Below are 26,663 nucleotides of genomic sequence, written 5' to 3'. Positions count from 1 at the left end.
TATTAGGATATAGACTTTATTTAAATCATTGGGACTAGATGAAATCACCCAGAGAGTCCCTTCAATATTTAGCAATTAAGTGGAGGATGAGAAGTTAACCAAGAGCAGCAATCAGAGTAAAAACAAAGAAAGCATGGTGTCACAGAAACCAAGAAAGGCAAATGTTTCAAAAAGCAAAATATAGCTGGATCAAATACTATTGAGAGATGAAGTAAGAGGAGGACAAAGCAAGCTTGACTGGATCTGGCACCATGAGAGTTGTTGGTGCCTCTTACAAGAACATGTTGACTAGAGTCTTGAGAAAGAAACTACATTGGAATGCATTGATGAGTGTTTATTTACACTCAGTCTACTTCTTCATTTCCCAAGCCTCTCTACAACCCTCTACAGTCTGGCTTCACACTGTCTCACTGAAACCCTTTGCTAAGGACATCAAAAACATCCTTATCATCAAATCCAATGGATTCTTTTTGTTATTATCATATTTACTCTCTCAGCAGCATCTTAGGTCCACTTTCTCCTCCTTGAAACATTTTCTTTGACTACCATAGCCAATTTTGGACTCCTCTTTCACTTTTGGATTCCTCTTCCTCCGTCCATCTCTTAAAGTCGTATTTCTCAGAATTCTATCCTGGATACTTTCCCTACTTTCTTTCTTTCTTTTTTTTTTTTTGAGATGGAGTCTTGCTCTGTCACTCTGTATATATACTATCTATTATTATTATTTATTTATTTGTTTATTTATTTTGAGATGGAGTTTCTCTCTTGTTGCCCAGGCTGGAGTGCAGTGGCACAATCTCAGCTCACTGCGACCTCTGTCTTCCAGGTTCAAGTGATTCTTCTGCCTCAGCCTCCCCAGTAGCTGAGATTACAGGCATGCGCCACCACGCCCAGCTAATTTTGTATTTTTAGTAGAGATGGGGCTTCTCCATGTTGATCAGGCTGGTCTTGAACTCTCGACCTCAGGTGAGCCACCTGCCTCAGCCTCCCAAAGTGCTGGGATTACAGGCATGAGCCACTGTGCCCGGCTGTATTCAATATATTTTTGCTGAATGAATGAGCTGTCTCCCAAACTTCAGAGGCATATATCCATTTGTCAACTAGATATCTCCACTAACTCAACATTTCCCAAACTGAACTCATTATTCTAGACACCCTCCCACCCTATCATCTCCCCTTCCACACATACACACAGGAAAATGGAGTACTCTTCCTGTTTCTGTCCTGATTAATGATGACCACCATCCACCAAAAATCTAGAAGTCATATTTTATTTCATCTTCTATTCACATATCCCATTCATTATCAAATCATGTTCTGTCGCTGTAAAACATATTGAATCTATTCACTTTGTCTCCAACCTCCTAGTTCAGGTCACCATAGTTTCCCATCTAGATTACTATGGAACTTTCTAACATATCTGGCCTCCAGTATTTCCTTTTCCTATCAGTTCTACATATTGAAGCCAGAAGAATCATGCTTAATATAACTATGGCCAGGCATGGTGTCATCCTAGCACCTCAGGAAGCTGGGATGGGAGGATCACTTGAGCCTAGGAGTTCTGGGCTATAGTATGCTGTGTTGATAGGGTGTCTGCATTAAGTTCAGCATCAGTTTGTTGACTTCTTGGGAGTGGGGACCACCAGGTTGCCTAAGGTGGAGTGAACTGGCCCAGGTTGGAAATGTGCTGATCGGTAGTGGGATCATGCCTGTGAATAGTCACTGCAGCCCAGCCTGGGCAACAGTGAAACTTCATCTCTACAAAAAAAATTATGTATATATTTATGTATAATCATGTTATTTTCCTATTTAAAACCATTTAGTACAACTTTTGCTCTGAGGATAAAGTTCAACCCCCTAACATGGCCTATAAAGCCAGATAATGCTTTGCTTTTTGCTTCTCTCTTCAGTCTCATCCCTTATCCTCACTCCCTTCCCCCAACTATAAAGCAGACAGACTGAATCTATTTTTATTATTTATATAAATAATTTTATGTGTTGCCTCTGAGCCTTTCTACATGCTGTTTTATTTGTCTGGAACATTCTTGCCCTCAAACATATACATGGATAAATACAGCATATAACAGTTTTTTGTATTATAACTTTCTGTTTACTTGTCTGCATCCTCCCATGGGGGCTGCGGCAATATCAGTCTTACTCATCTTGTATGTCAGCTCCTAACAGTACCAGGAACACAGAAGGAGTCAATAAATACTTTTTGAAAGAATTAATAATCTTCCCTATTGAAGTTTTCCTTTAATGTATATGAAATATGGTAAAGTGATAATGCTGGGAAAACTGTTGGTGTAAAAATCTAATGATCAAATCGGCCTGCTAACTTATAACTTTATTTCTTTGAACTTAGTCATACTTCCTCACATGTAATATGAAATAATAATACTCATCCTACTTCTCGTAAAGATCCAATGAGACAATATTTATGGAAATATTCTAAAAACTGTAAAGTACTTAAAAAAAAACAAAAACAGAGACAGTCTTGCTTGTTGCCCAGGCTGCTCTCAAACTCCTGGCCTCAAGCAATCCTACCACTTTGGCCTCCCAAAGTGCCAGGATTACAGGTGTGAGCCACCACACCTGACCTGAAAACTGTACTTTTATTAGTTTAAAGAACAGGCCAGGCGCAGTGGCTCACACCTGTAATTCCAATACTTTGGGAGGCCAAGACCGGTAGATCACGAGGTCAGGAGTTGGAGACCATGCTGGCCAGCATGGGGAAACCCTGTCTCTCCTAAAAATACAAAACTTAGCCCGGGATGGTGGTGCACGCCTGTAATCCCAGCTACTTGGGAGGCTGAGGTAGGAGAATCGCTTGACCCTGGGAGGCGGAGGTTGCAGTGAGCCGAGATCTTGCCACTGCACTCCAGCCTGAGCAACAGAGCAAGACTCCATCTCAAAATAATAATAATAATAATAATGCAGAAAAGTCATGAAAGGTTCAGTGATCATAAACACACTTTAAAATAGTTAAAGATCATATAAGTAAAAAGAAGTTTGTATTTTAAAAAATTGTTTTCAAGCTGGAAATATAAACACCACATCTACTTTTTTTTCAGGTCTACTAGTTTTCATGTAATCACTTACTTTTTAAATAACAGCTTTATTCAGGTATAATTTACACACCATAAAATTTACCCTTTTAAAGTTAACAATTCTGTGGTTTTTAATACATCCACGGAATTGTGCAAACACTACTGCCTAATTTTCTAACATTTTCAAAACCCCAAAAAGAAGCTCTGTACTTATTGGCAGGCACTTCCCAAGCCCTTCCCACCCTTCCTATCCCCGGGTGATAACCAATTTACCTTCTGTCTCCTGTGGTTTTTACTGTTCAGGACATTTCATAAATATGGAATTGTAATGTGTGGTCTTCTGTGACTTGCTGCATTCACTAAGTATAATTCTCTCAAGTTTCATCCATGTTGTAGCATGCATTAGGACTTTATTAGTATTTAATTCCATTTTATGGCCAAATAGTAATCTATTACATAAATGGATATACATTTTACTTCTCTATTCATCAGTCGATAGACATTTGGGTTGTTCCTACTTTGGGGCTTTTTTTTTTTTTTTTTTAGACAGAGTCTCACTCTGTCACCCAGGCTGGAGTGCAGTGGCATGATCTTGGCTCACTGCAACCTCCACCTCCCAGGTTCAAGTAATTCTCCTGCCTCAGCCTCCTGAGTAGCTGGGATTACAGGTGTCCACCACTGCGCCCAGCTAAGTTTTGTATTTTTAGTAGAGATGGGGTTTTGCCATGTTGGCCAGGCTAGTTTCGAACTCCTGACCTCAGGTGATCTGCCTGCCTTGGCCTCCCAAAGTGCTGGGATTACAGCTGTGAGCTACCACACTGGGCCAGACTTTGGGGCTATTATAAATTGTGTTGCTATGGAACATTTATGTACAAGTTTTCACATGGACATATATTTTGATTTCTCTTGGGTATATACTGATGAGTAGAATTTCTGGGTCAAATGGTAACTATATTTAACTTTCTTAGGAACTACCGGACTGTTTTCCCAAGTGGCTCTACCATTTTACATCCTTGGCAGCTGTTTTAGTCTGTCTGGGCTGCTGTACTAAAATACCTTAGACTGGGCAATTTCTAAATAACAGAAATTTAGTTCTCACAGTTCTGGAGGCTGGGAAGTTCAACATCAAGGCACCAGCAGATTCAGTGTCTGGTGAGGGCTTACTCTCTGCTTCCAAGATAATGCCTTCTTGCTGCATCCTCATATGGCAAAAGGGGCAAACAGGCTCCTTCAAGCCTCTTTTTATTTATTTTTTTGAGACAGGGTCTCACTTTGTCACAAAGGCTGGAGTGCAGTGGTGTGGTCATGGCCAGTGATGCAATCATAGCTTACTGCAGTCTTGCCCTCTTGAGCTCAGGTGATCCTCTCACCTCACCCTCCCAGGTAGCTAGGACTACAGGCACACGTTACCACACCTGGCAAATATTTTTTTAAATTCATACAGTGTTTCACCATGTTGCCCAGGCTGGTCTTGAACTCCTGGGCTCAAGCAATCTGCCCGCCTCAGTCTCCCAAAGTGCTGCAATTACAGGTGTGCCCACCGTGCCCAACCCTGAGCCTTTTTTTATAGGGGCACTAATCCCATTCACAAGAGCAAAGCCTTCATGACATAATCATCTCCTAAACTCTCCATCTCTTAATACTATTGCATTGGGAGTTGAGTCTCAACAAATGAATTTTTGTGGGACACAAACATTCAGACCACAGCAGGCCAGTAAGTATTTTAAGTTTTGCAGGCCATACAATTTCTGATGCAGCTACTCAGCTCTGCTGTTGTAGCATGAAAACAGTCATAGAAAGCATGTAAGCAAATGTGTATTAATTATGTTCCAATAAAACTTACTTACAAAAACAGACCGCTAGCTGGTCATGGTAAGCCGTTTGCTGACCCTTGGTCTATTTTATGGTTTTAAAAAGATTTTTGAAGTCACATGTTTTTACTAACATATACATACATAATTTCTACATTTACTGTTGGAATAAAATCAGGTCAAGATTTGATCTCATCAATAGACCAGAGCTTGCTTCTCCATACCTCATTTGAATTAAAAATTTGGACAACTGAGGTACTCAATGGACCAGGCACAATGGCTCACACCTGTAATCCCAGCACTTAGGAAGGCCAAGGTGAGAGGATTGCTTGATGCCAGGAGTTTGAGACTAGCTTGGGCAACAGAGTGAAACTTTGTCTCTACAAATTTAAAAATTAGCTGGGCTTGGTGGTGCACACCTGTAGTCCAAGCTTCTCAGGAGGCTGCGGTGAGAGGATTACTTGAGCCCAAGAGGCTGAGGCTACAGTGAGCCATGACTGCACGAGTGTACTCTAGCTTGGGTAAAAATAGAAAAATTAGAGATACTCAATGGTGCTTTTGAAGAAAAGTTTTATTTAGTTTGAGATTATTTTACCTAAAAAGGAAAAGCTAGTCTGTCAGTATTTAGAACTTCCAAAACAGTGTATTGAATTCTTCTTAGGCCAGTGTAAGGTAGTATTCCTTTGATCATACAAACTGTGCAACCCAAAACATAACCCTCCACCTGGTGGGCTGCTGTGGCTCTCATTCAGTGTGGGTACTTCAGACATCTTATTAACAATCCTCCAATTGCTTTTGTTAAGAAAGCATCCTTAGGGTTCTTTTTTGCTCAAATCTGTTCCCTCCGACCCATCACAATAATCTATTTCAATTACAAATCTGAACAAGTAACTGCCTTTTCAAAATCCTTTGGTGGCTTCCTATTACCTAAGTTTCAGGCTCCTCAGAGTGACACATTGTTACCTTAATGATCTGGTTCCTCTTAACCTCTCCAATTTCTTTTTCTTTTTCTTTTTCTTTCTTTCTTTTTTTTTTGAGACGGAGTCTTGTGCGACCTTGGCTCACTGCAACCTCCGCCTCCAGGGATCAAGCCATTCTCCTGCCCCAGCCTCCCAAGTAGCTGGGACTACAGGTGCGCAACACCACACCCAGCTAATTTTTATATTTGTAGTAGAGACGGGGTTTCACCATGTTGGCCAGGATGGTCTCCATCTCTTGACCTCATGATCCACCTGCCTCGGCCTTCCAAAGTGCTGGGATTACAGGTGTGAGCCACTGCATCTAGCCAACCTCTTCAATTTCAATCACAACTACCACCTCATATCTCATGTACAAACACAAGTTATTACGTAAGGTTATTTATTACCTATTAGGCAGATTTAGTTCTTTGCAGTTCTTTTACAGACCATATACTTTCATACCTTTATACCGGAAATGCCTGACTTCTACACTTTAAAGACTGAATTAGGCTGGGTGTGGTGGCTCACGCTTATAATCCCAGCACTTTGGGAGGCTGAGGCGAGTGGATCACCTGAAGTCAGGAGTTCAAGACCAGCCTGGCCAATATAATGAAACCCCGTCTCTACTAAAAATACAAAAATTAGCCAGGTGTGCTGGTGGGGGTCTGCAATCCCAGCTACTCTGGAGGCTGAAGCAGGAGAAATGCTTGAACCTGGAAGGCAGAGGTTGCAATGAGCCGAGATTGTGCCACTGCACTCCAGCCTGAGTGACAGAGTGAGACTCCATCTCAAAAATAAATAAATAAATAAATAAATGTGCATCATGGGAACAGCCAAATGGAAGAGATGCAAAGTATGTGAGGAGGTACAGAGCTTCCATACCGTCTCCAGATGCACTACCCTCCCAGCATCTTCAAGTGTTCACCAACCCGATAACTCTCTGAACCCTCTTGTTTAGGAATTGTTATGAAGGTTTCATTACATAGACATGATTGATTAAAGAATTGGTCATTGGCGATTGAACTCAGTCTCTAGCCCCTTTTCCCTTTCTGGTTGTCTGGGGTGGGGGTGGGGTGGGAAGAAGAGTTGGGACCCCAACCCTCTAATCAGTGTTTGGTTCCTCTGGCAACAAGCCCCCATTTTGATGCTATCTAGGAGCCCACCAAGAGTCACCTCACTAACACAAACTCAGGTGTGGTTGAAAGGGGCTTGAAAAGATGCTCCTATCACTCAGAAAACGCCAAGGGTTTTGGTTAACTGTGAGAAACCAGGGACAAAGACCATGTATATATTTCTTATATACCCTGTTCAAAGGATCCTCCTCAAAATCAGCTCATTAAAAAAAATAGTTTATTATGATTTTATCACATATAATTTCAAATGCCTGAAAGAGAATAGTATAATGATAGTACAATGATATGTATAATATAATTAATTTCTGAACCATATCAGGTTCGTTGCCCAGTGAACAGCAAGTTAGTACACCAAGACACTGGGTTGCAGCAGAGAAAGAGGTTTAATCATAAGACAGATGAACATTTGCCTCTAGGAGGAATTTGAGGCTAGAGGTTTTAAAGGGGTTGGACAAGTAGTAAGCCAAGGTGTGGGGGTCATTGATTGGTTAAAAACTGCAGGGTGAAGTCATGGGAAGGGGAGATGAAGAAACTGCATTCTGATTTGATTCCTCTATCAGGGTCTTCAGACTGGCTGGTATCAGCCGTTCCACTGGAATTCAGGATCTGAAAAATATCTTAAGCAACTTTTAAGCAAAAGCCTTATGATTCTAACGTCAGATTCCATTTATGAAAACAATGAGGGTGCAAATGGTCAGCATCTAGTGTGATGTGACTTTTGCAGCTAAAAGGAAGTGGGCCAAAGTGCAGCCTGATTAATTATAACTATATTTCTGCCCAGAACCAAGCATGTAATTCTTGTTAAACTCTATGAGGACCGTTTCATTTCCATTCATCCGTCATGCCACTTCAACAATTATCAGTGATTGGCTAATTTTCCTCCATCTATACCTCCTGCCACCCCAACCCAGATTATTTTAAAGCCAAAACCAGATATTATATCATTTCAATCTGTAAATATTTCAGTGTGTATCTCTAAAAGATACAATTTTTTTCTTGAATATAACCACATCGTTCTAAAATAACGATTCCATAATATTATCAAATAATCAGTCTGCATTCACATTTCTCCAGTTGTCTCAGTTTTAAAATGTTCCCGCATTTTGAATTGAGGAAAGGTATATATTTCAGTTGGTTATTATGTCTCTTAAATTTCTTTTACATTATAAATTTTCTCTCATTTCTTTTTAAATTATTATTGAAGAAAACAGTCTTTTGTCCTACAGAATTGTCCACAGTGTGGATTTTGTTTATTGTACCCATGGAGTTATTTCCTATGTTCCTCTGTCCTCTATTTCCTGTGAATAGATAGGTAGGTTTAGGCTTAATCACCATCATTGGTTTGCGGGAGTGGGGAAGGTGAGGCAAGACCACTTTATTCCAGTGTTGTATTCCATCAAGAGGTACTTAAGGTCTTATGTCTCTTATTTTCTATGAGGGTAGCCGTTGATGAACTTTGCAGAGATCCATTAATTCATTAGAAGTTATAAAATTCCAATTTTGAGGCCGGGTGAGACGGCTTACATCTGTAATCCCAGCACTTTGGGAGGCCAAGGTGGGGTCATGAGGTCAGGAGTTCGAGACCAGCCTGGCCAGCATGGTGAAACCCTGTCTTTACTAAAAAAATACAAAAAATTACCTGGGCTTGGTGGTGCGTGCCTGTAATCCCAGCTACTCTGGAGGTAGGAGAATTGCTTGAACCCAGAAGGTAGAGGTTGCAGTGAGCAGAGATCGTGCTACTGCACTCCAGCCTGGGAGACAGAGTGAGACTCTGCCTCAAAAAAAAAAAAAAGAAAGAAAAAAAATTCCAATTTCATCTCCTTTCTCATTTCTTTAGTTGGAGTACTTCTAAAGAGAATTTTTTTTTTTTTATCAAGCAAATGACTATCCAGACATATAGTTCAAAAACACTAAGACTTGCTTGTAGATACTGTGGAATAAGGGAGTTCCACAAAAGATAGATAAGGCAAAGTAATAGGTTTTGAATGTCAAAGAGAGATCATGAATTTACCAATACCTTTAAAGTGAATTTCTAAAACAGTGTCTTATTTACAAATGTTCAAAAATTAAATTGCATGCAAAAATAAATCTTCAACTAAATAAAAATGCTGACATTTAAAAATAAGAACGAAGGCTAGGCACAGTGGCTCATACCTATAATCTCAACATTTTGGGAGGTCAAAGTGAGAGGACTGCTAGAACCCAGGAGTTTGAGATCGGCCAGGGCAACATAGTGAGACTCTTTCTCTTAAAAAAAAAAATTAAAAATTAATGGGGTGGGCTGGGCACAGTGGCTCACGCCTGCAATCCCAGCACTTTGGGAGGCTGAGGCAGGTGGATCACCTGAGGTCAGGAGTTCCAGACAAGCCTGGCCAACATTATGAAACCCCATCTCTATTAAAAATACTAAAATTAGCTGGGTGTGGTGTCAGGCACTTGTAGTCCCAGATACTCTGGAGGCTGAGGCAGGAGAATCACTTGAACCCAGGAGATGGAGGTTGTAGTTAGCCGAGATTGCACCATTGCACTCTAGCCTGAGTGACAAGAACAAAACTTCTTCTCAAAAAAAAAAAAAAAAAAAAAATAGCAGAGTATGGTGGCATGTACCTGTTGTCTCAGCTACTTGGGAGGCTGAGATAGGAGGATCACTTGAGAACAGGAGGTTGAGCCTGCAGTGAACTGTGAACATGTCCTTGCACTCCAGTCTGGGTGACACAGCAAGACTCTAAAAAAAAAAAAAACAAAACAAAAAAAACCCCTAAGACTAGGCATGGTGGCTCACTCCTACAATCCCAGCACTTGCAGGCTGACATGAGGCTAGAAGTTTGAGACCAGTTTGGGCAATGTAGCAGGACCCCATCTCTATCAAAATAAAAATAAGAATTGGGAAGGTCATTCTTTAGTACAAAAATGATAAACTAATATTCATTTCCAAAGCATATATTACTTTTTTGTATGTGTGTATTTTTGGTAGAGATGGCATTTTGCCATGTTGCCCAGGCTGCTCTCAAACTCCTGAGTTCAAGTGATCTGCCCATCTGGGCCTCCCGAAGTGCTAAGATTACAGGCGTGAGCCACTGCACCTGGCCTACTTGTATAAACAACAAAAATATTTCTTTTATAATAACCCACATTAGACCAAAATATCTTGTCTTATTGTAGTAAACCTACTAAGCTCCCCCTTTATGCTTCCATTACTGTGCCTCTCTCAGTGTCTTTCAGTGATTTCTCCTTTACTCTTTCCAACCTTTTGTTGGACCTAATTCAGAACTGAAGTTTTAAAATACTCTCTGAAGCATATAAAATAAAAATTATGTTTTATATGTAAAATAAAGTTTATACAAGACCATTGGTTTGGATTGAGTTTCTGCACTAGGTCCAACAGACCAAACCAAAATGTACTTACTCATGCTGACAGTTTATTTGGTCTTCCAAGAAATCAGGAGAGAGATAGAGGTAATAGCCAAATCTCCAAACAGGCCAGTTTTAGCCAGCATAATAAAGAAGTCCCCTCTGCTTTAACTTTTTTCAAGGAAAGTAACTATGAACCAACCCATGCACTTTTTGTTCTCTGTTTCTGTTTTCTTCAGCCCTTTTCTGCCTAAAAAGCCAACTCCTCTGCTCAGTTCATCAGAACACTCATTCTGTTTTTTAGAATAATGTGTTGCTCAAGTCTAGAATTGCAAATCAAAGCCAGTTAAGATCTTTAAACTAAATTTGTTGTAATTTTGTATTTTGACATGCTATCAATAGTAAAATGGCAGGAATCCAGAGCATAAAGACCATAATATCCTTACTTGGTCCTAGTATGGAGATAAAGGAAAGGAATCAGAGTCTAGAAGTAGGTAGTTTCATACTAATGAAATGTTGGTATCAATGTTTCAATAAAGCAAACAATATTTAACACTTGCATTATCCAGACAATGTTAAGTGTTATCATCAATAGAACTACTTTTATTATTATCAGCTCTGCGTTACTGTATTAACAAAATAATCACACCTTTAAGAAAAAGTAAGTGATTGGGAGGCCAAGGCAGGAGGATTGTTTGAGACCAGGAGTTCAAGACCAGCCTGGGCAACATAGCAAGATATTATTTCTAAAAAAATTTTAAAAATTAAAAAAAAAAAAGCAAGTGAGCAAGCAAAAGTTAATCTTCTTTGGAAAAAGGAAAGAGGCCAACCTTTTCATGAAGCCAAGGGATTTGAAGCATTGCTAACTATTGGTAATTTTTTAAAGTAATGTACTGAGTTTTTAAGTACATTACTGAGTTAGATTTCAGAATCTTCTTCGGTGAATGTATTTGAAATAGGCTAAACATTTGTACCCTGGCATCAGGCAAAATCATTTGCTCTTCTCCTCTAATACTCCTTGCTGGTTGTTTTCTGGACTGGTCTTTCTTCTTCTTGGAATGATCAGTTTTTGGGGAGAAGCAGACAAAGTAGGTCTGCTTAGGCCTGGCAAAAGACCCTCCCATAGTCCAGTCTGGCACCCTGGAGTTCCACAGTGGAGTCTGTTTGTGCACTTATGACCCATGGTAATCTCAAAGGAGGGACTAACTAATCTAGGGCAGAATTTGGCTTTTCTTGATGCTAGCCTGATATTAACTTAATTTTGCTTCCAACTAACCCTAAGGGTAGGATTAGGATATTTGGGATACTAACACTGTGACGTGGCTGTCTGTTATGTAGATTCATCCCTACCCCTGCCATTTTAGGTAATTCCTATGATTCAGAGTGACTTTTATTCTGCTTCTCCACAATTTTTTTTTTTTTTTTGAGATGGAGTCTCACTCTGTTGTCCAGGCTGGAGTGCAGTGGTGCAATCATGGCTCACTGCAACCTCCACCTTGTGGGTTCAGGTGATTCTCCTGCCTCAGCCTCTCCATTAGCTGAGATTACAGCTGTGTGCCACCATGCCTGGCTAATTTTTTCATTTTTAGTAGAGACAGGGTTTCACCATGTTGGTCAGGCTGGTCTCGAACTCCTAACCTCAAGTTATCTGAGGTCACTTGAGATCACTCAAAGTGCTGGGATTACAGGCATGAGCCACCATGCCTGGCCTCCACTATTCAAATTTTCTAAAATAATTTTTTTAAGATGGGGTCTTGCTGTGTTGCCCAGGCTGCAGTGCAGAGACATGATCATGGCTCTCTGCAGCCTCGAACTCCTGGGGTCAAGCGACCCACCCACTTCAGCCTCTCAAGTAGTTGAGATTATAGGCATGTGCTATCATGCCTGGCTAAGTTTTAAAAATTATTTTTTGTAGAGACAGGGTCTTGCTATGTTGCTTAGGCTGGTCTCAAATTCCTGGCCTCAAGCAATCCTCCTGCCTCAGGCTTGGCCTCCCGAATCTCCGAAACATTTTTTTTCGTAGCTTAAAATAAACATTTTATTTTTATTAAAAACGTTATTAAAGGGTTTTTGTTTGCTTGTTTTTGAAAAATAGACTAGAATAAATTCTTATCTATCTAGAACAGTTTAGTTTACCTTTAGTAGAAAGGAAATGCTTAAGTACAATTCTTTAGTAAGGTGGCAAGAACAATTTGAAAATTAGGTGAGAACAAAAAGTTTATGAGAAAAGTACCAAGATCTAGAGAAGGACCCTAGACAAAAGAGGGTTTATAGTCTGAACAGGGAGGAAGCAGATGAGACATGAATACTGCTGTGTACTCAAAAGTAGAGCCTGACAAAGCTAAAACACTTTCTAAATATTAACTTTTGATCCGATTCAGCAATCCTATGATAGACACATTAGCATAGCAAATGGTAAAGCAAGGCAAATGATAAAATTATGTGTGCATGCCCAGAAACAAAATTCAAGCATAGGCAATCTCCTTCTATGCCTCTCCACCCTTTCCTGTAGCAGCATAAGCAGCCTGCAGGTGACTCTGTGTAGGTGTCTTTAGGGAAAGTAAATTGGTCACCAAAGCTCTGTAATAGCTATGAATGTGGAAGCTGATCCAAACTAATAGTGGACAAGTTAGAACCAATTATAAGCTTGAAAAACAGTTAAAATCTCTCTTACTGCACAGGATGAAAAATCTTATTTTTAAAGTGTCATTCTACTATGATAGACTATTCTCATTAAGATAGTAGAAGGGGTTGGGCACGGTGGGTCATGCCTGTAATCCCAGCACTTTGGGAGACTGAGGCAGGTGGATCACCTGAGGTAGGGAGTTAGAGATCAGCCTGACCAACATGGAGAAACCCTGTATCTACTAAAAATACAATATTAGCCAGGCAGGGTGGCACATGCCTGTAATCCCAGCTACGCAGGAGGCTGAGGCGGGAGAAAAGCTTGAACCAGGAGGCAGAGGTTTCAGTGAGCCGAGATCATGCCATTGCACTCTAGCCTGGGCAACAAGAGTGAAATGCCATCTCAAAAAAAAAAAAAAGAAAAAAAAGATAGTAGAAGGCCAGTGCCTTGGAATTGAGTGCTGAGCTCTAGTTCTGGGAAGTTGTGAATTAGGCCAGATGTTCTAGAAGAAAATGAGCAGTATAATAAAGTGTGATTTGATGGCTTTCCCTTTGTTGCCAGAAGTGAAGAGGAAGGAGTTATGGGAGAGTATGTCAAAGGCTTGTTTTTCCCTAGTAGGTGTGGAGTTTCCAGAAGAAACAAACAGATCTCCTCCTCGCCTTTTATAAGCATAGAATTACAAAGTTAGAAACAGCCATGCAGGAGGCACAGCAAGCACTGGTCAGCCAGGACAAGTAAGTAACAAGTCAAATCCCTAGAGAGCTTTTTTTTGTCTATCTAAGAAGTGACAGTCCTTATTTCCTTGTGTTTGCAAAGCCTGGAAATTGCTCCATATGTATTTGTTTGTTTGGGAAAATCAGGTACAGAGTTTTTGATCCCCTGAATCTCCATTTTTTTTCTTTCTGCCCTCCAGAGGCCCTTCTCACTTTATAGTTTTCCTCTTCTATTTCCCAGTATCAGAAACTGCTTCCAAAGCCCAGGTGCAGTGGCTCACACTTATAATCCTAGAACTTTGGATGGCCAAAGCAGAAGGATCACTTGAGTCCAGGAGAAGACCAGCCTGGGCAACATAGTGAGACTCTGTTTCTAAAAAAAAAAATAGTTTTTAAATAAAAAATTAGCCAGACATGGTGGTTCCCACCTGCAGTCCCAGCTACTTGGGAGGCTGAGGCTGGAGGATCCTTTGAGCCCAGGAGTCTGAGTTACAGTGAGTTATGATTACACCATTACACTCCTGCCTGGGTGAAAAAGTGAGACACTGTCTCAAAAAAAAAAACAAAACAAAACCCTCCACTTCTTTTTGAAAAATCAGATATAGCTGATTCACACTGATAACACTCATTGTAGCGTCAACCTCCTGGGCTCAAGTGATCCTCCCACCTCAGCCTCCCAAGTAGCTGGGACTACACGTGCATACCACTATGCCTGCCTAATTTTTGTATTTTTTTTTTTTTGTATAGACTGAGTCTCTCCACATTGCCTAGGCTGGTCTGGATTTTTTTTTCTTCTTTTTAAATTTATTATTATTGTTATTATTTTTTTTTATGAATTGCCTTAAGCATTTGCATGTTAACTGTCTTTGGGGGCCATTCTAATCTTCTCTGTATTGTTCCAATTTTGGTATATGTGCTGCCAGAGCAATCAAAAGATGGAATCCTTGATAAAAATTTTTAGACATCAGCAGGCCAGAGATGTGTGTGTGGAGAGAGGAAATGGATTTTTTTTTGCAAATTCCCTTGAAATCATACCAAGTTATCTCTTATTTTGTCCACCTGATTGTTCTCATTATCAAAATCCTGCCATTGTCCCCTTAAATCACAAAATCTCTGATAGAAATAGCTTGTATAGCTGCAAGCATTTCTCAATAAGCATTAAATAGATGTTAATAGTTATAATAAGAAAAAATCAGGTTTTTAATCCCTGATCTGCTGGAGCTGATTGTTTTCATCTTTTGCCTAGAGAATTATCAGTCTTAAGGAAGGAGAATGGAGAACTGAAGAAACGTCTAGCCAATCTAAAGGTAAATGAAATAGATTTTCCTTATTATTTTCTCTCCTACTTTTCTAATCTATCTAGCTGACTGTATAGAATAGTGTTTCCTAACCTTTTTCTCATCATGGAACACACAGAAATTGATACTTGTACAATAAGCACACTATAGTAAATGGATGAGGTCTCAGCAGACCTTGGAGGACTGAAAGAATCAATATATAGCACACTTGTAATCCATTCACAACATACCAGTTAGAAAGCTGTCTTATAGGAAGATCCAAGATGGCTGATCACTAGCAGCTCGGGCACCTAGCTCCCAGTGAAAGCGCAGAGAACGAGAGGACGCCACACTTTCAGACGAATATTTGTTGCTCACGGACCAAGAGATTCCCAGCGGAGGAGCCCCACGGGTCGCCAGGGTGACTCTTGTGGCTGGTGCGGCGGTTTAGCTGGCGCCTTAGAGCATCAGTTCTTGGTGCAGAGTCCGGAGATTCCCGGGCAGAAAAGCACCATCAATCTTAACACCGCTGTTTTGGCCAGCGCAGTGGATTGCTCAGATTTCAGCGCTGGGAATCAAAAAGTTGGACGTCTGCTCAGAGACCTAGTTAGAAAGTCGGTAATTACAAAGACGACAGAGGGATAAATATATAATGAAAGGAAGAAAGCAGCCTAAAAAGGCAGAGAATACCCAAAATCAGAATGCCTCTCCCTCTACAGGGGATCGCAACTCCTCATCAGTAACGGAACAAGGCTTAATAGATTAAGAGTGTGTTCCAATAACAGAAGCAGGTTTCAAAATGTGGATGATAAGAAACTTCCGTGAATTAAAAGAACTTGTTCTAACCCAATGCAAAGAAACTAAGAACCTTGAAAAAAGGTTTGACGAAATGCTAACGAGAATGGACAATTTAGAGAGGAACATAAGTGAATTGATGGAGCTGAGAAACACAACATGAGAACTTCGCGAAGTATGCACAAGTTTAAACAGTCGAATTGATCAAGCAGAAGAAAGGATATCAGAAGTCGAGGACCAGCTCAGTGAAATGAAACGAGAAGACAAGATTGGAGAAAAAAGGATAAAAAGGAATGAGCAAAGCCTCCAGGAAATATGGGACTATGTGAAAAGACCTAATTTATGTTTGATAGGTGTACCTGAATGTAATGAAGAGAATGAATCCAAGTTGGAAAATACTCTTCAGGATATCATTCAGGAAAACTTTCCCAACCTAGCAAGGCAGGGTAATATTCAACTCCAGGTAATACAGAGAACACCACAAAGATATTCTTCAAGAAGACCAACCCCAAGGCACATAATCGCCAGATTTATTAGGGTTGAAATGAAGGAGAAAATACTAAGGGCAGCCAGAGAGAAAGGTCAGGTTACCCATAAAGGGAAACCTATCAGACTTACAGCAGATCTCTCAGCAGAAACCCTACAAGCTAGAAAAGAGTGGGGACCAATATTTAACATCCTTAAAGAAAAGAACTTTCAACCCAGAATTTCCTATCCAGCCAAACTAAGCTTTATGAGTGAAGGAAAAATTAAATCTTTTGCGAACAAACAAGTACTTAGAGACTTCACCACCACCAGGCCTGCTTTACAAGAGCTTCTGAGAGAAGCACTATACATATAAAGGAACAACCAATATCAGCCTTTCCAAAAATATATCAAAAAGCAAGAACATTAACACAATGAAAAATTTACATCAACTAATGGGCAAAACAGCCAGCTAGCATCAAATACCAGTATTAAACTTATATATATTCTAATTGGATAAAAAGCCAAAACCCATCAGTATGCTGCATCCAGACTCATCTTACATGCAACAATACACAAAGACTCAAAACAAAGAGTAGGAGGAAGATTTACCAACCAAACAGAGAGTCAAAATAAACAAACAAAAAGCAGGAGATGCAATTCTCGCCTCTGATAAGGTAGACTTTAAAGCAACAAAGATCAAAAGAGGCAAAGAAGGACATTACATAATGGCAAAAGGATTAATGTAACAAGAAGAGCTAACAATTCTATAGATCAATGAGACAGAAAATTAACAAGGACATCCAGGACTTGAACTCAGACCCGGAACAAGTAAACTTAATAAACATTTATAGAACTCTCCACTTCAAATACACAAAACATATATTACCACCTCACACCTATTCCAAAAGTGACTACATAATTGGAAGTAAATCACTCCTCAGTAATCGCATAGCATTTCATAGGTTTAAATGAAATATTGGTTGGCTGTTTGTTTATTTTCTTTCCTTATTTCTTCCTGACTACATCATTAAGTATAATTATCGGTATAAAAGAGGTTTTCAAAACTCATTAGTAAATTGCATTCTAGCCTGGGCAAGAAAGCAATACTCCCATTCTCTCTCTCTTTCTTTTCCTTTTTCCTCCTCTTCTTCAATCTTTTTTTCTTTCTTTCTAAAAAAAAGAAAAAAGAAAAAAAGAAAGCTGTCTTATAGAGGAGACATCTGTTGCAACTCAAAAATTTCTCTTCAATAAACTCAAGACACCTCAGGACCCTTCCTCTGCATCACACTCTACTTCCTAAGTATTTTTTCTTCCTAAGAATGTTCTGTGTATTTGTATAATTTTCCTGTTGATCCCACTTCTATAATTATTCAAGCACATTGTAGTATGTCATTTCCCTTTCTCTCTCCAGAGACTCCATATTTCCCCACATGTTAGTCTGTGGGATTCCCTATGTGCACTTATGAAGAACTAAAATTTTATCCCCTCAAAGCTACTAAGGAAATACTGCAGCTACTTTTCACCCTACTGGGAATCTTAGCAACCCTGACTAAGGGGCATTGAGCTTTGTTACCTAACAATTAAGACTAAAGATCTGTTGATTAGGATCCTCAGTTGCAGCTTTCTTCACTTCTGCTTTTATTTTTTTTTAACCTATAGGAATCTCCGAGTTGGTACCAAGGAAGCAGGTCAGTTTTATCAGCTTCCGTACTAGCCCAGTCCCCTGAAAATGCCTATTCTTTCTTGACTCCTGGCTGTATGAACTCTGAGAGAAAGAAAATGGTTAATGAATTTAGCTTTCACTTCTCCGAGAAAGAGTTACTCACTGAAAAGTGCCGAAGTAAAATTTTAATTGTAGTGCTCACCCTGGACTGTCATCTTATGAAATCCTACTCATCCTTCAAAATTCAACTCAGTCATTTCCTCTGTGAAGATTGCATTAGGTAGAGTTAGATGGTCTATTCATTCATTCAATAAATATTAAGTGCCTACAGTTTATCAGGTACAGTGTTAGGGGCTGGATATATTCCACTGGTCCTTTCTAATTAGTGATATGTATGCTCTACCAACTGTTAAGAAAATGTGTGTGTGTGTGTGTGTGTGTGTGTGTGTGTGTGTATATATATATATATATATATATATATTTTTTTTTTTTTTTTTTTTTTTTTGAGACAGTTTTGCTCTTGTTGCCCAGGCTGGAGTGCACTGGCTCAGTCTTGGCTCACCCACAACCTCCACCTCCTGGGTTCAAGCGATTCTCTCCTGCCTCAGCCTCCTGAGTAGCTGAAATTACAGACATGTGCCACCACACTCGGCTAATTTTGTGTTTTTTAGTAGAGACGGGGTTTCTCCCTGTTGGTCAGGCTGGTCTCAAACTCCCAACCTCAGGTGATCCATCCACCTCGGCCTGCGAAAGTGCTGGAATTATAAGCGTGAGCCACCATGCCCAGCCTAAAAATATTTTTAATATCAGCTCTGCATTGATGGATTAAAAAGACATGGCCCCCTACATTCATAGAAGTTACAGTCTAGTGTTCTTTTGTCCTTCTGTACTTCTGATAAGCCCATTATGACACTTAAACACTGCTCCAATTGTTTTTTTAATCTCTCCCACTAGCCTGTAAGCCTCTCAGTTATTCTAGTTACCTTTGTAATCTCAGGATCTAGGAAATATGGACACAAATATATGCTTGTTGGATGGCATCCTTCTTTCTGGTTATTTTGGGTTTAGTTCTTTTTCTAGTTTCTTAAGGTGGATGAGAGGATGGAGGGATGTATGAATGGATGGACAGCTGTATGGCTGAGAGTACTTGGTGAGGCACTGAGGAGAGAAGAAAAGTGTACTTTACAACTTTTATTATGGGCAACACAGAAGTGGAGAAAGCTCCACTTAGGGAGTTGGAGAGCAACGGGTTTTATATAGAAACGTTGCTTCAGTATGCGAGGATGCTACCTATAATACATGAGAATAAGCAATTTGTGCTCAGAGAGGAAGCTATTATTTCTATAAACAATGATCTGATTGATCCTCTAAAGTGGCACTTAACTTTTGCTTAGGGGGATTTGAGCCGCTTCTCTTTTTGTTACTTGCAGGTCAACCACACCTCGACCAGTGGGCATTACTTCCCCATCACAGTCAGGTGAAGAACATTTTTTTCCTTAAATATCTGTGTGAGATGAATATCCTTTCCCTATGTAGAAGATGGTCTCCTCTCAAAGACAATAATGTGATCTTCCTAACTTTATGTATAATATGAAAACATCATATAACAGATTACTGCACACAACAAATTGGCCAGGCAAGGCAGGGTGCACCATTGACGGCAACTTTTTATTCTGCACTCTATTCTCTTTCAGTTACCCCACGACCCAGTTCCCAGCATAGCAGTCAAGTGGTCAGGTAAGCCTACACAGCAACATTAAAACTGTTGGCAAGAGTTGGAAGATGAAAGAAATATCTAGATGTGGCTCAGATTGGGACTGACAAAATTTTAGGTCTACGTAGAAGTTTAAAGCTAGGTTTTTTTTTTTCAAGCCAAACTGTATCTGGCTTTATTAAAGATACTTTCCATAAATGATCATGATATTTTAGGCAGGACATGGGCAGACAATCGTTAACAGTATACAACTTTCAGACTCCCTTCTTCAGTGGACTACCAAAAATCAAAAAGCCATTAAAAAACCCAATGAAGTCTTCATCTGATGCTCTGAACAGGGAAAGTTTAGAGTGAGGGTTGACATTTCACATTTAGCCTGTTGTTTAACAACTTTTCACAAGCCGACCCTGCTTTCAGGAAGTGAAATGAGAATGGCAGAATTTTGCCAGGCGCGGTGGCCCACACCTGTAATCCCAACACTTTGGGAGGCTAAGGCGGGTGGATCACCTGAGGTCAGGAGTTCGAGACCAGTCTGGCCAACATGGTGAAACCTTGTCTCTACTAAAAATACAAAAAAAGTAGCTGGGCATGGTGGCATGTGCCTGTAATCCTAGCTACTCAGGAGGCTGAGGCAGGGGAACCGCTTGAACCCAGGAGGCAGAGGTTGCAGTGAGCCAAGATCTCGCCACTGCACTCTAGCCTGGGCGACAGAGTGAGAATACGTCTCAGAAAGAAAGAAAGAAAATGGCAGAATTTGGGCCGGGCGCGGTGGTTCACGCCTGTAATCCCAGCACTTTGGGAGGCTGAGGCGGATGGATCACGAGTTCAAGAGATCGAGACCATCCTGGTCAACATGGTGAAACCCCGTCTCTACTAAAAATACAAAAAATTAGCTGGGCATGGTGGCGCGTGCCTGTAATCCCAGCTACTCAGGAGGCTGAGGCAGGAGAATTGCCTGAACCCAGGAGGCGGAGGTTGCGGTGAGCCGAGATCGCGCCATTGCACTCCAGCCCGGGTCACAAGAGCGAAACTCCGTCTAAAAAAAAAAAAAAAATGGCAGAATTTATCTGAAGATCCACAATCTAGAAAGGGAACCACTGCTCTTTTTGCAGGTGCCATGTTAGTAGCATCACTGGAAAGTCCAGATGGCCTGACACACTGGTAACCAATGACTGGGAGTCAGGTCCCAACAGATGTCTGGGCTTAAGGGAGTTAAGTCTATGCTGAAAGATGGAAAGAGAGAAGAGGACATACAAACAAATTTGTTTTTCCATACCACAAGGCTTTTGTGCCAAGGTGGCCATGTGTGTCAAAGTCAGGGAATCCCTCTTTCTGGGAGCCAAGAGGAAGTCTCTCAAAACTAGAAGAGAAAGTTGTTTTCCCCACATCGATATAGCTTTGAAGACATTTTATTAGTGACATATGCCCCTTTCCCAAAAAACAACAATGAAGTGTTATATGTACTAACAACATATAAAGCTAGGTTTTTTGAGGCTGGCTGCATGGTGGCTTATGCCTGTAATCCCAGCATTTTGAGAGGCTGAGGTGGGTGGATCACTTGAGGTCAGGAGTTCAATACCAGCCTGGCCAACATGGTGAAACCCTGTCTCTACTAAAAATACAAAATTTAGCCTGACGTGTGGCACACACCTGTAGTCCTGCCTACTGGGGAGGCCGAGGCATGAGAATCGCTTGAACCCAGGAGGTGGAGGTTGCAGTGAGCTGAGCCTGTGCCATTGTGCTCCAGCCTGGGCAACAGAGTGAGACTCTGTCTGAAAAAAACAAAAACAAAACAACAACAACAAATAAAACTAGTTTTTTTGCTTTTTTTTTTCTTTTTGTTTCACCTTATACAGTCGATCCTCCTCAGCGGAATCTATTCCTTATAGAGAGGCTGGCTTTGGTAGCTTCGGACAAGTAAGCAATGTTCACCTTCTCTTTCCAGATTGACGTTTCTAACATTAAATGAAAGCAAAGGTTTATCGAGAACTTAAATTATATTGGTTTTGGCATAAATTATCTGATGTCATACTGGACCCTATTTTCTTTTGGCAACAGAGACCTGATGTTAAAAACTGACACAGAATAAATAGGGGTGGAAATAGTAGAAGTGTTTTAGGACTGAAATAACAGTGTCCATGGTGTTCATTTGGAAAGAGTAAAGTATGGCTCTTTCTTAAACTAGTTTGCCCACTGTAGTAGAACAATATATGCTTGAATGTGTAGATATAGATAAATAGGGAATAGGGAAGCCAGAGAACTGAGATATATTAATTGATGCTTATTATTTGTCTATTAGGGAAGCAGAGGCCTGCAGGAAAGGAGAACTCCAAGAAACCCTTATAATGGTGAGAGGAGGGAGAAAGGGTGTCAGAAGCCAACCTACTCTATGCAGAGATCTGTGGATTTCTGGTTTTCTATGTCTAATAGAATACCATTTCACTTGTTTTTTTTTTCCAGACAGTGATTCCAGGTATCCATACATATATTACAGGTTTTTCAAATAATGATTTTTCCCCCCAATTAATAAGAGGGAAATAAAGATTTGAGTTATAGAAAGTCATTGAAAACCTCTGGTAGGAGATGGAGGATAACTTTTCAGTAAAATTGACTTGGAATTTTTTGAATTGCCACAAGATGGCAGTATAAGCTAATTGTAAAAAGAAGGTTCACAAGACGCCGACTGTTGGCCTGAAGGGTATCTGGCTTCTTCGCTGTGTTTTAAACATGAAACTATTCCAGTGAAGGAATGTTTTAGGTTTGCTTACTTAATTTCTTACCTAAAGCCCCTTAAAACTATTACTATTGTTACCATTTTCAAGGGCATTAGCCAGTACCTCGAGAATACTATCAGAGAGGACTTTCACAAGAAATAATTTGAAATTCCCAAATCTTTTTTTTTTTTTAATTCTCTAAATAGTCTCCCACCTCAGCCTCCTGAATAGCTAGAACAAAAGGCATGTGACACTATGCCTGGCTAGTTTTTAAAATTTTAATTTTAATTTCTTTGTAGAGATGAGGTCTCCCTGTGTTGCCCTGACTGGTCTTGAACTCCTGGGCTCAAGCAATCCTCCTGCCTCGGCTCCCAAAGTGCTGGGATTATAGGCCTGAGCAACCATGCCTGGTCCCTGTTGTCAAATTGTCTAATTTTCTCTTCAATTATATCAGTTTTTGCTTATGTATTTTAGGACTGCGTTGTTAGGTGCATATATAAATGTTTCTCTTCTTGATAAATTGACCCCTTTATCATTATTTAATGCCTTTGTCTCTTGTAACAATTTTCTTTTTTTGTCTTTTCTTGAGACAGAGTCTCACTCTGTCGTCCTGGCTGAAGTTCAGTGGCAAAAATCTCGGCTCACTGCAACCTCCACTTCCTGGCTTCAAGCAATTCTCGTGCCTCAGACTCTTGAGTAGCTGGGATTACAGGCGTGTGCCACCATGCCTGGCAAATTTTTGTGTTTTTAGTATAGAGATGAGGTTTTGCCATTTGGCCAGGCTGGTCTCGAACTCCTGGCTTCAAGTGATCTGCCTGCCTTGGCCTCCCAAAGTGCTGGGATTACAGGCATGAGCCACTGTGCCTGGCCCAACAGTTTTGTCTTTTTTTTTTTTTTTTTTTTCTTGAGACGGACTCTCGCTCTGTAGCCCAGGCTGGAGTGCGGTGGTGCAATCTCAGTTCACTGCAACTTCCCCCTCCCTGGTCCTGGTTCAAGCAATTCTCCTGCCTCAGCCTCACCATGCCTGGCTACTTTTTGTATTTTTAGCAGAGACAGGGTTTCACCTTGTTGGCCAGGCTGGTCTTGAACTCCTGACCTCATGATCCACCTGCCTCAGACTCCCAAAGTGCTGGGATTACAGGTGTGAGCCCAGCCAATTTTGTCTTAAAGTCTACTTTGTCTGATATTAGTATAGCCACTCTTGTTCACTGCTTTTTTTGCATGGAATATATTTTTTCATCCTTCTCCTTTAAACCTATATGCATATTTGAATCCAAAGTGAGTCTCTTGTAGACTGTGTATAGTTGGACTTGTTTTTTCTTTCATCTTTTTGCCAGTTTCTCCCTTTTAATTCCTTTACATTTAACGTAATTACAGATAAGGAAGGACTGACTTCTGCATTTTGTTATTTGTTTTCTATATGTCATGCTTTTTGGTTAGCCTTTTGTTTGTCCCAGCTGATATTTATCTTCTTAGGCAGCCAAACAAGTGCTTCTAATTGTTTTCAGCAGACTGGGGAAAAGGTTTTTCTGCACTTGGTAAGCTCTGAGCTCTAAGTCCTGGTGCTGTCAAATAAAGACAAGCTTGAAGGTGAGGTCTTTCAGGGAACCACTAGATAGGTCAAATAATGACAGTTCTTTGGGAATGAGTCCAAAAAGCTCCAACCCTGTTCCATTCCCTCTAGTGATTGTCAGACTGTTGGTTTTCACCATGAGTGTGCCCTGTTGGTTTTCAAGGCTACCATGGAGCTAGAGAAGGAGAAATGGCAACAGAGCAAGTTAAAATGCCACAAACCTTGCTGTTTTTACTAACATTCTGGTATTTTTCTTGAATAAACATTCTCCAGATTACTACAAGCCCTTTGTTAATTTCCAGATTTCTGAAAAAGTTTATTCTGACCATTATGCCAACTTTCTGTTTTTATGGAGAAGGAAATTTTTGGAGATCTTTGTTCTGCCACTTGTAGCTATTTTTTTGTCTTTACCTATTCTTTCTGGTGATTTCCATCTTGGAGGGGAAGCCAAGGCACAGATACATTAGAGCACATGAAGGCAGTGAGGGATCTCGGCCCACAGTCTCATGAAAGGGAGAGGAAAGCACCTGTTAGAGATACTGCTATGTGATTTGTGAGCTTTTTCACTTGCCATTAGCCCCCAAGCCTAACATATATACTAAAAATCTTTGATCTCCATTTCCTTTTCCTTGGCCCCCAGTATACCCCAGTATAACTGGAGAATCTCTTCTCCAGTTCATGGATTATCTCACAGGCTTATTTTTATGCTTTCCAGAAACCCCTTCACCAGCTTCAACCCACAGCTTATGTTATAGGTGAGTAACACTGTGCTTCATTTTTCTTGGGATGTATTCATACTTAAACTCTGCCAGCAGGCTGGGTGCGGTGGCTCATGCCTGTAATCCCAGCACTTGGGGAGGCCTAGGCAGGTGGATCACTTGAGGTCAGGAGTTCGAGACCAGCCTGGCCAACATGGTGAAAACCTGTCTCTACTAAAAATAAAAAAATTAGCTGGGAGTGGTGGCACATGCCTGTAATCCCAGCTACTCAGGAGGCTGAGGCAGGAGAATTGCTTGAACCTGGGAGGCAGAGGGTGCAGTGAGCCGAGATGGTGCCAATGCCCTCCAGCCTGCGTGACAGAGACTCTGTCTCAAAATCAAAACCAATCAAAATGAAAATACAAAACTCTGCCAGCATTCCTAGGGTTACTTCTCCACTGACTTGTACCACTGAAGTTTATAACATGCCTTATAAACAAAAAAGAAAGTTGGATAGCACTGTGTTTAATATACATCCAAATTAGTGTATTTTGGCCAGGCAGGTGTAGTGGCTCCCACCTATAATCCTGGGATTATACTTAGGGAGGCCAAGGTGGGAGGCTTGTTTAAGCCTAGGTGTTGGCAACCAGCCTGGGCAACAAAGTGAGACCTAATTAGCTGGGCTTAATGGGCTACTTGGGAGGCTAAGACGGGAGGATCGCTTGAGTCTAGGAAGTCAAGGCTGCAGTGAGCCACAGTCATACTGCTGCACTCCAACCTGGGCAACAGAGTGAGACCCTGTCTCCAAAAAACTTATTTTATTATTAGTTGCAAGCAAAAATTATTTATTAGTTGCAAGCAGGGGAGTTTTTCCTCTCTGGCCTAACTGTATAGGCTCTTACATTAAATATTCTTTTTATTTTTACCTTTACCTTTCCTTTTCTCTGCTGATGCTTTTATTTTCCTTCCTTAGACCTTCATCTGCCTCCTCTGGACAGGGGATTTTTTCTTTTGGACCATCCCCAAATGAGCCTTCAGGCCACACAAGAGTCCTTACCCCCAACAATTCTGGTAAGTTAACATTTCCAAAGGAGTGGAGTTTCAACTATAGACACATATACTAAAATGAAGATTTTTCAAGATGACAGAAGATGGGGTTTGCCCCCAAAGAGCATTGTCTCTAGTTGGCTCCTTAATATTCGTTAAGAGCCATCCCATTTCCTTCACAGTGAAGGGAAACTCTGGATTTTCCCTGGTGAGCACTTACCCTGTCACCGTCAAGTCTTACTATTTAGCCAGAAGTTTGGCCTATAGGATTAAACTGGCTTCTCAAAAGTCCCTATATTGAAAATGCTGGGCACTCAGTTCTGAGGATTATAAGGCCAATATCCATTCTTTTCCCCATCTTTTTCAGTAAAGGTGCTACCACTAGTCCTCTTGCTAAGTGTTTGCCATTTTCCTTAGCTCACCTAAATATTTATATTGCCTATCTTTCCACTTATAGTTAAATCTCAGACCTCTCTGCCAGTACCTGGTCCTCACAGGATAAGAACGGACTTTATAACCCATGTCTTAAATTGCTGATTGTCTTTCCCTTCTGAGTAGTGTTCCTTCAATTAAGAACTACCTTGTTACCCTGACCCACAAGTAACACTGCCAAGAAACTGCCCAAGTAAGTTATCTTTCGCTGTTCCATTTTATCCTTCAGCTCAGAGGGAGAGCAGAACCACACTAGAGAGTTTTCCTAGTTTCCAGCTACCAGTCCTGCAGGTGAGACCTGGCTAGTCTAACTTGTCTGTGCATAAAATCTCACATGGTTAGGCCTGCACACTAAATGCCTCATTCTGGTCTTAGGGTGGTGGAATATAACCAGTGAAGAGCAACATGGGTTTCAACTCTGGTAACCATATGTTCACAATTTTCCAAATGGTCTCAATTTCAGATTTTATCCTACTGTTAGATTAGCTTCCTGGTTTGGGATTTTTAAAATGAAGTCACATGGTAGTGAGAGACTTTATACTGAGAGGTCTTGGCCAGGGTGAAATAAGTGTGGACACACTGACATTCTCAGTAGTTCCACAAGATAGTATTTTATATGAAATATATATTTTGGGTAGA

The 26,663-nt window shown here is 40.6% G+C and overlaps 1 protein-coding gene, 1 long non-coding RNA gene and 1 pseudogene across 12 annotated transcripts in view; 1 reads left to right on the top strand and 2 right to left on the bottom strand.

Annotated features, from left to right (window-relative positions):
* The window catches only part of RNF212B (ring finger protein 212B), a 68,483-nt gene that overhangs the window by 30,907 nt on the left and 10,913 nt on the right, over positions 1-26,663 (top strand). For 6 of the 11 annotated variants that reach the window (XM_012466995.3, XM_012466986.2, XM_012466966.3 and 3 more), the window contains 10 exons: positions 13,549-13,664; positions 14,890-14,950; positions 17,843-17,871; positions 19,277-19,323; positions 19,541-19,583; positions 21,417-21,477; positions 21,860-21,908; positions 24,563-24,602; positions 25,519-25,616; positions 26,254-26,315. In XM_012466995.3, the coding sequence (XP_012322418.1) occupies positions 13,549-13,664; positions 14,890-14,950; positions 17,843-17,871; positions 19,277-19,323; positions 19,541-19,583; positions 21,417-21,477; positions 21,860-21,908; positions 24,563-24,602; positions 25,519-25,616; positions 26,254-26,315 (606 nt within the window). The remainder of the gene's footprint in view (positions 1-13,548; positions 13,665-14,889; positions 14,951-17,842; positions 17,872-19,276; positions 19,324-19,540; positions 19,584-21,416; positions 21,478-21,859; positions 21,909-24,562; positions 24,603-25,518; positions 25,617-26,253; positions 26,316-26,663) is intronic. The other 5 variants (XM_012467038.3, XM_012467021.3, XM_012466990.3 and 2 more) reach the window with 4 other exon arrangements.
* On the bottom strand, positions 7,229-15,286 carry LOC135274230 (uncharacterized). Its single transcript, XR_010342028.1, has 3 exons — positions 15,172-15,286; positions 9,561-9,678; positions 7,229-7,559 (listed from the first exon to the last, which is right to left on the bottom strand). It is a non-coding gene; the product is annotated as an uncharacterized LOC135274230 (long non-coding RNA).
* LOC135274383 (U6 spliceosomal RNA) lies at positions 14,475-14,571 on the bottom strand (annotated as a pseudogene).

Source organism: Aotus nancymaae, unplaced genomic scaffold (genome assembly GCF_030222135.1).
Source record: "Aotus nancymaae isolate 86718 unplaced genomic scaffold, 86718_ANA_hifiasm-v0.15.2.pri h1tg000011l, whole genome shotgun sequence".
Taxonomy (NCBI): domain Eukaryota; kingdom Metazoa; phylum Chordata; class Mammalia; order Primates; family Aotidae; genus Aotus; species Aotus nancymaae.
Note: the sequence above shows the minus strand (reverse complement) of the source record. Positions and strands in the feature narration are given on the sequence as shown.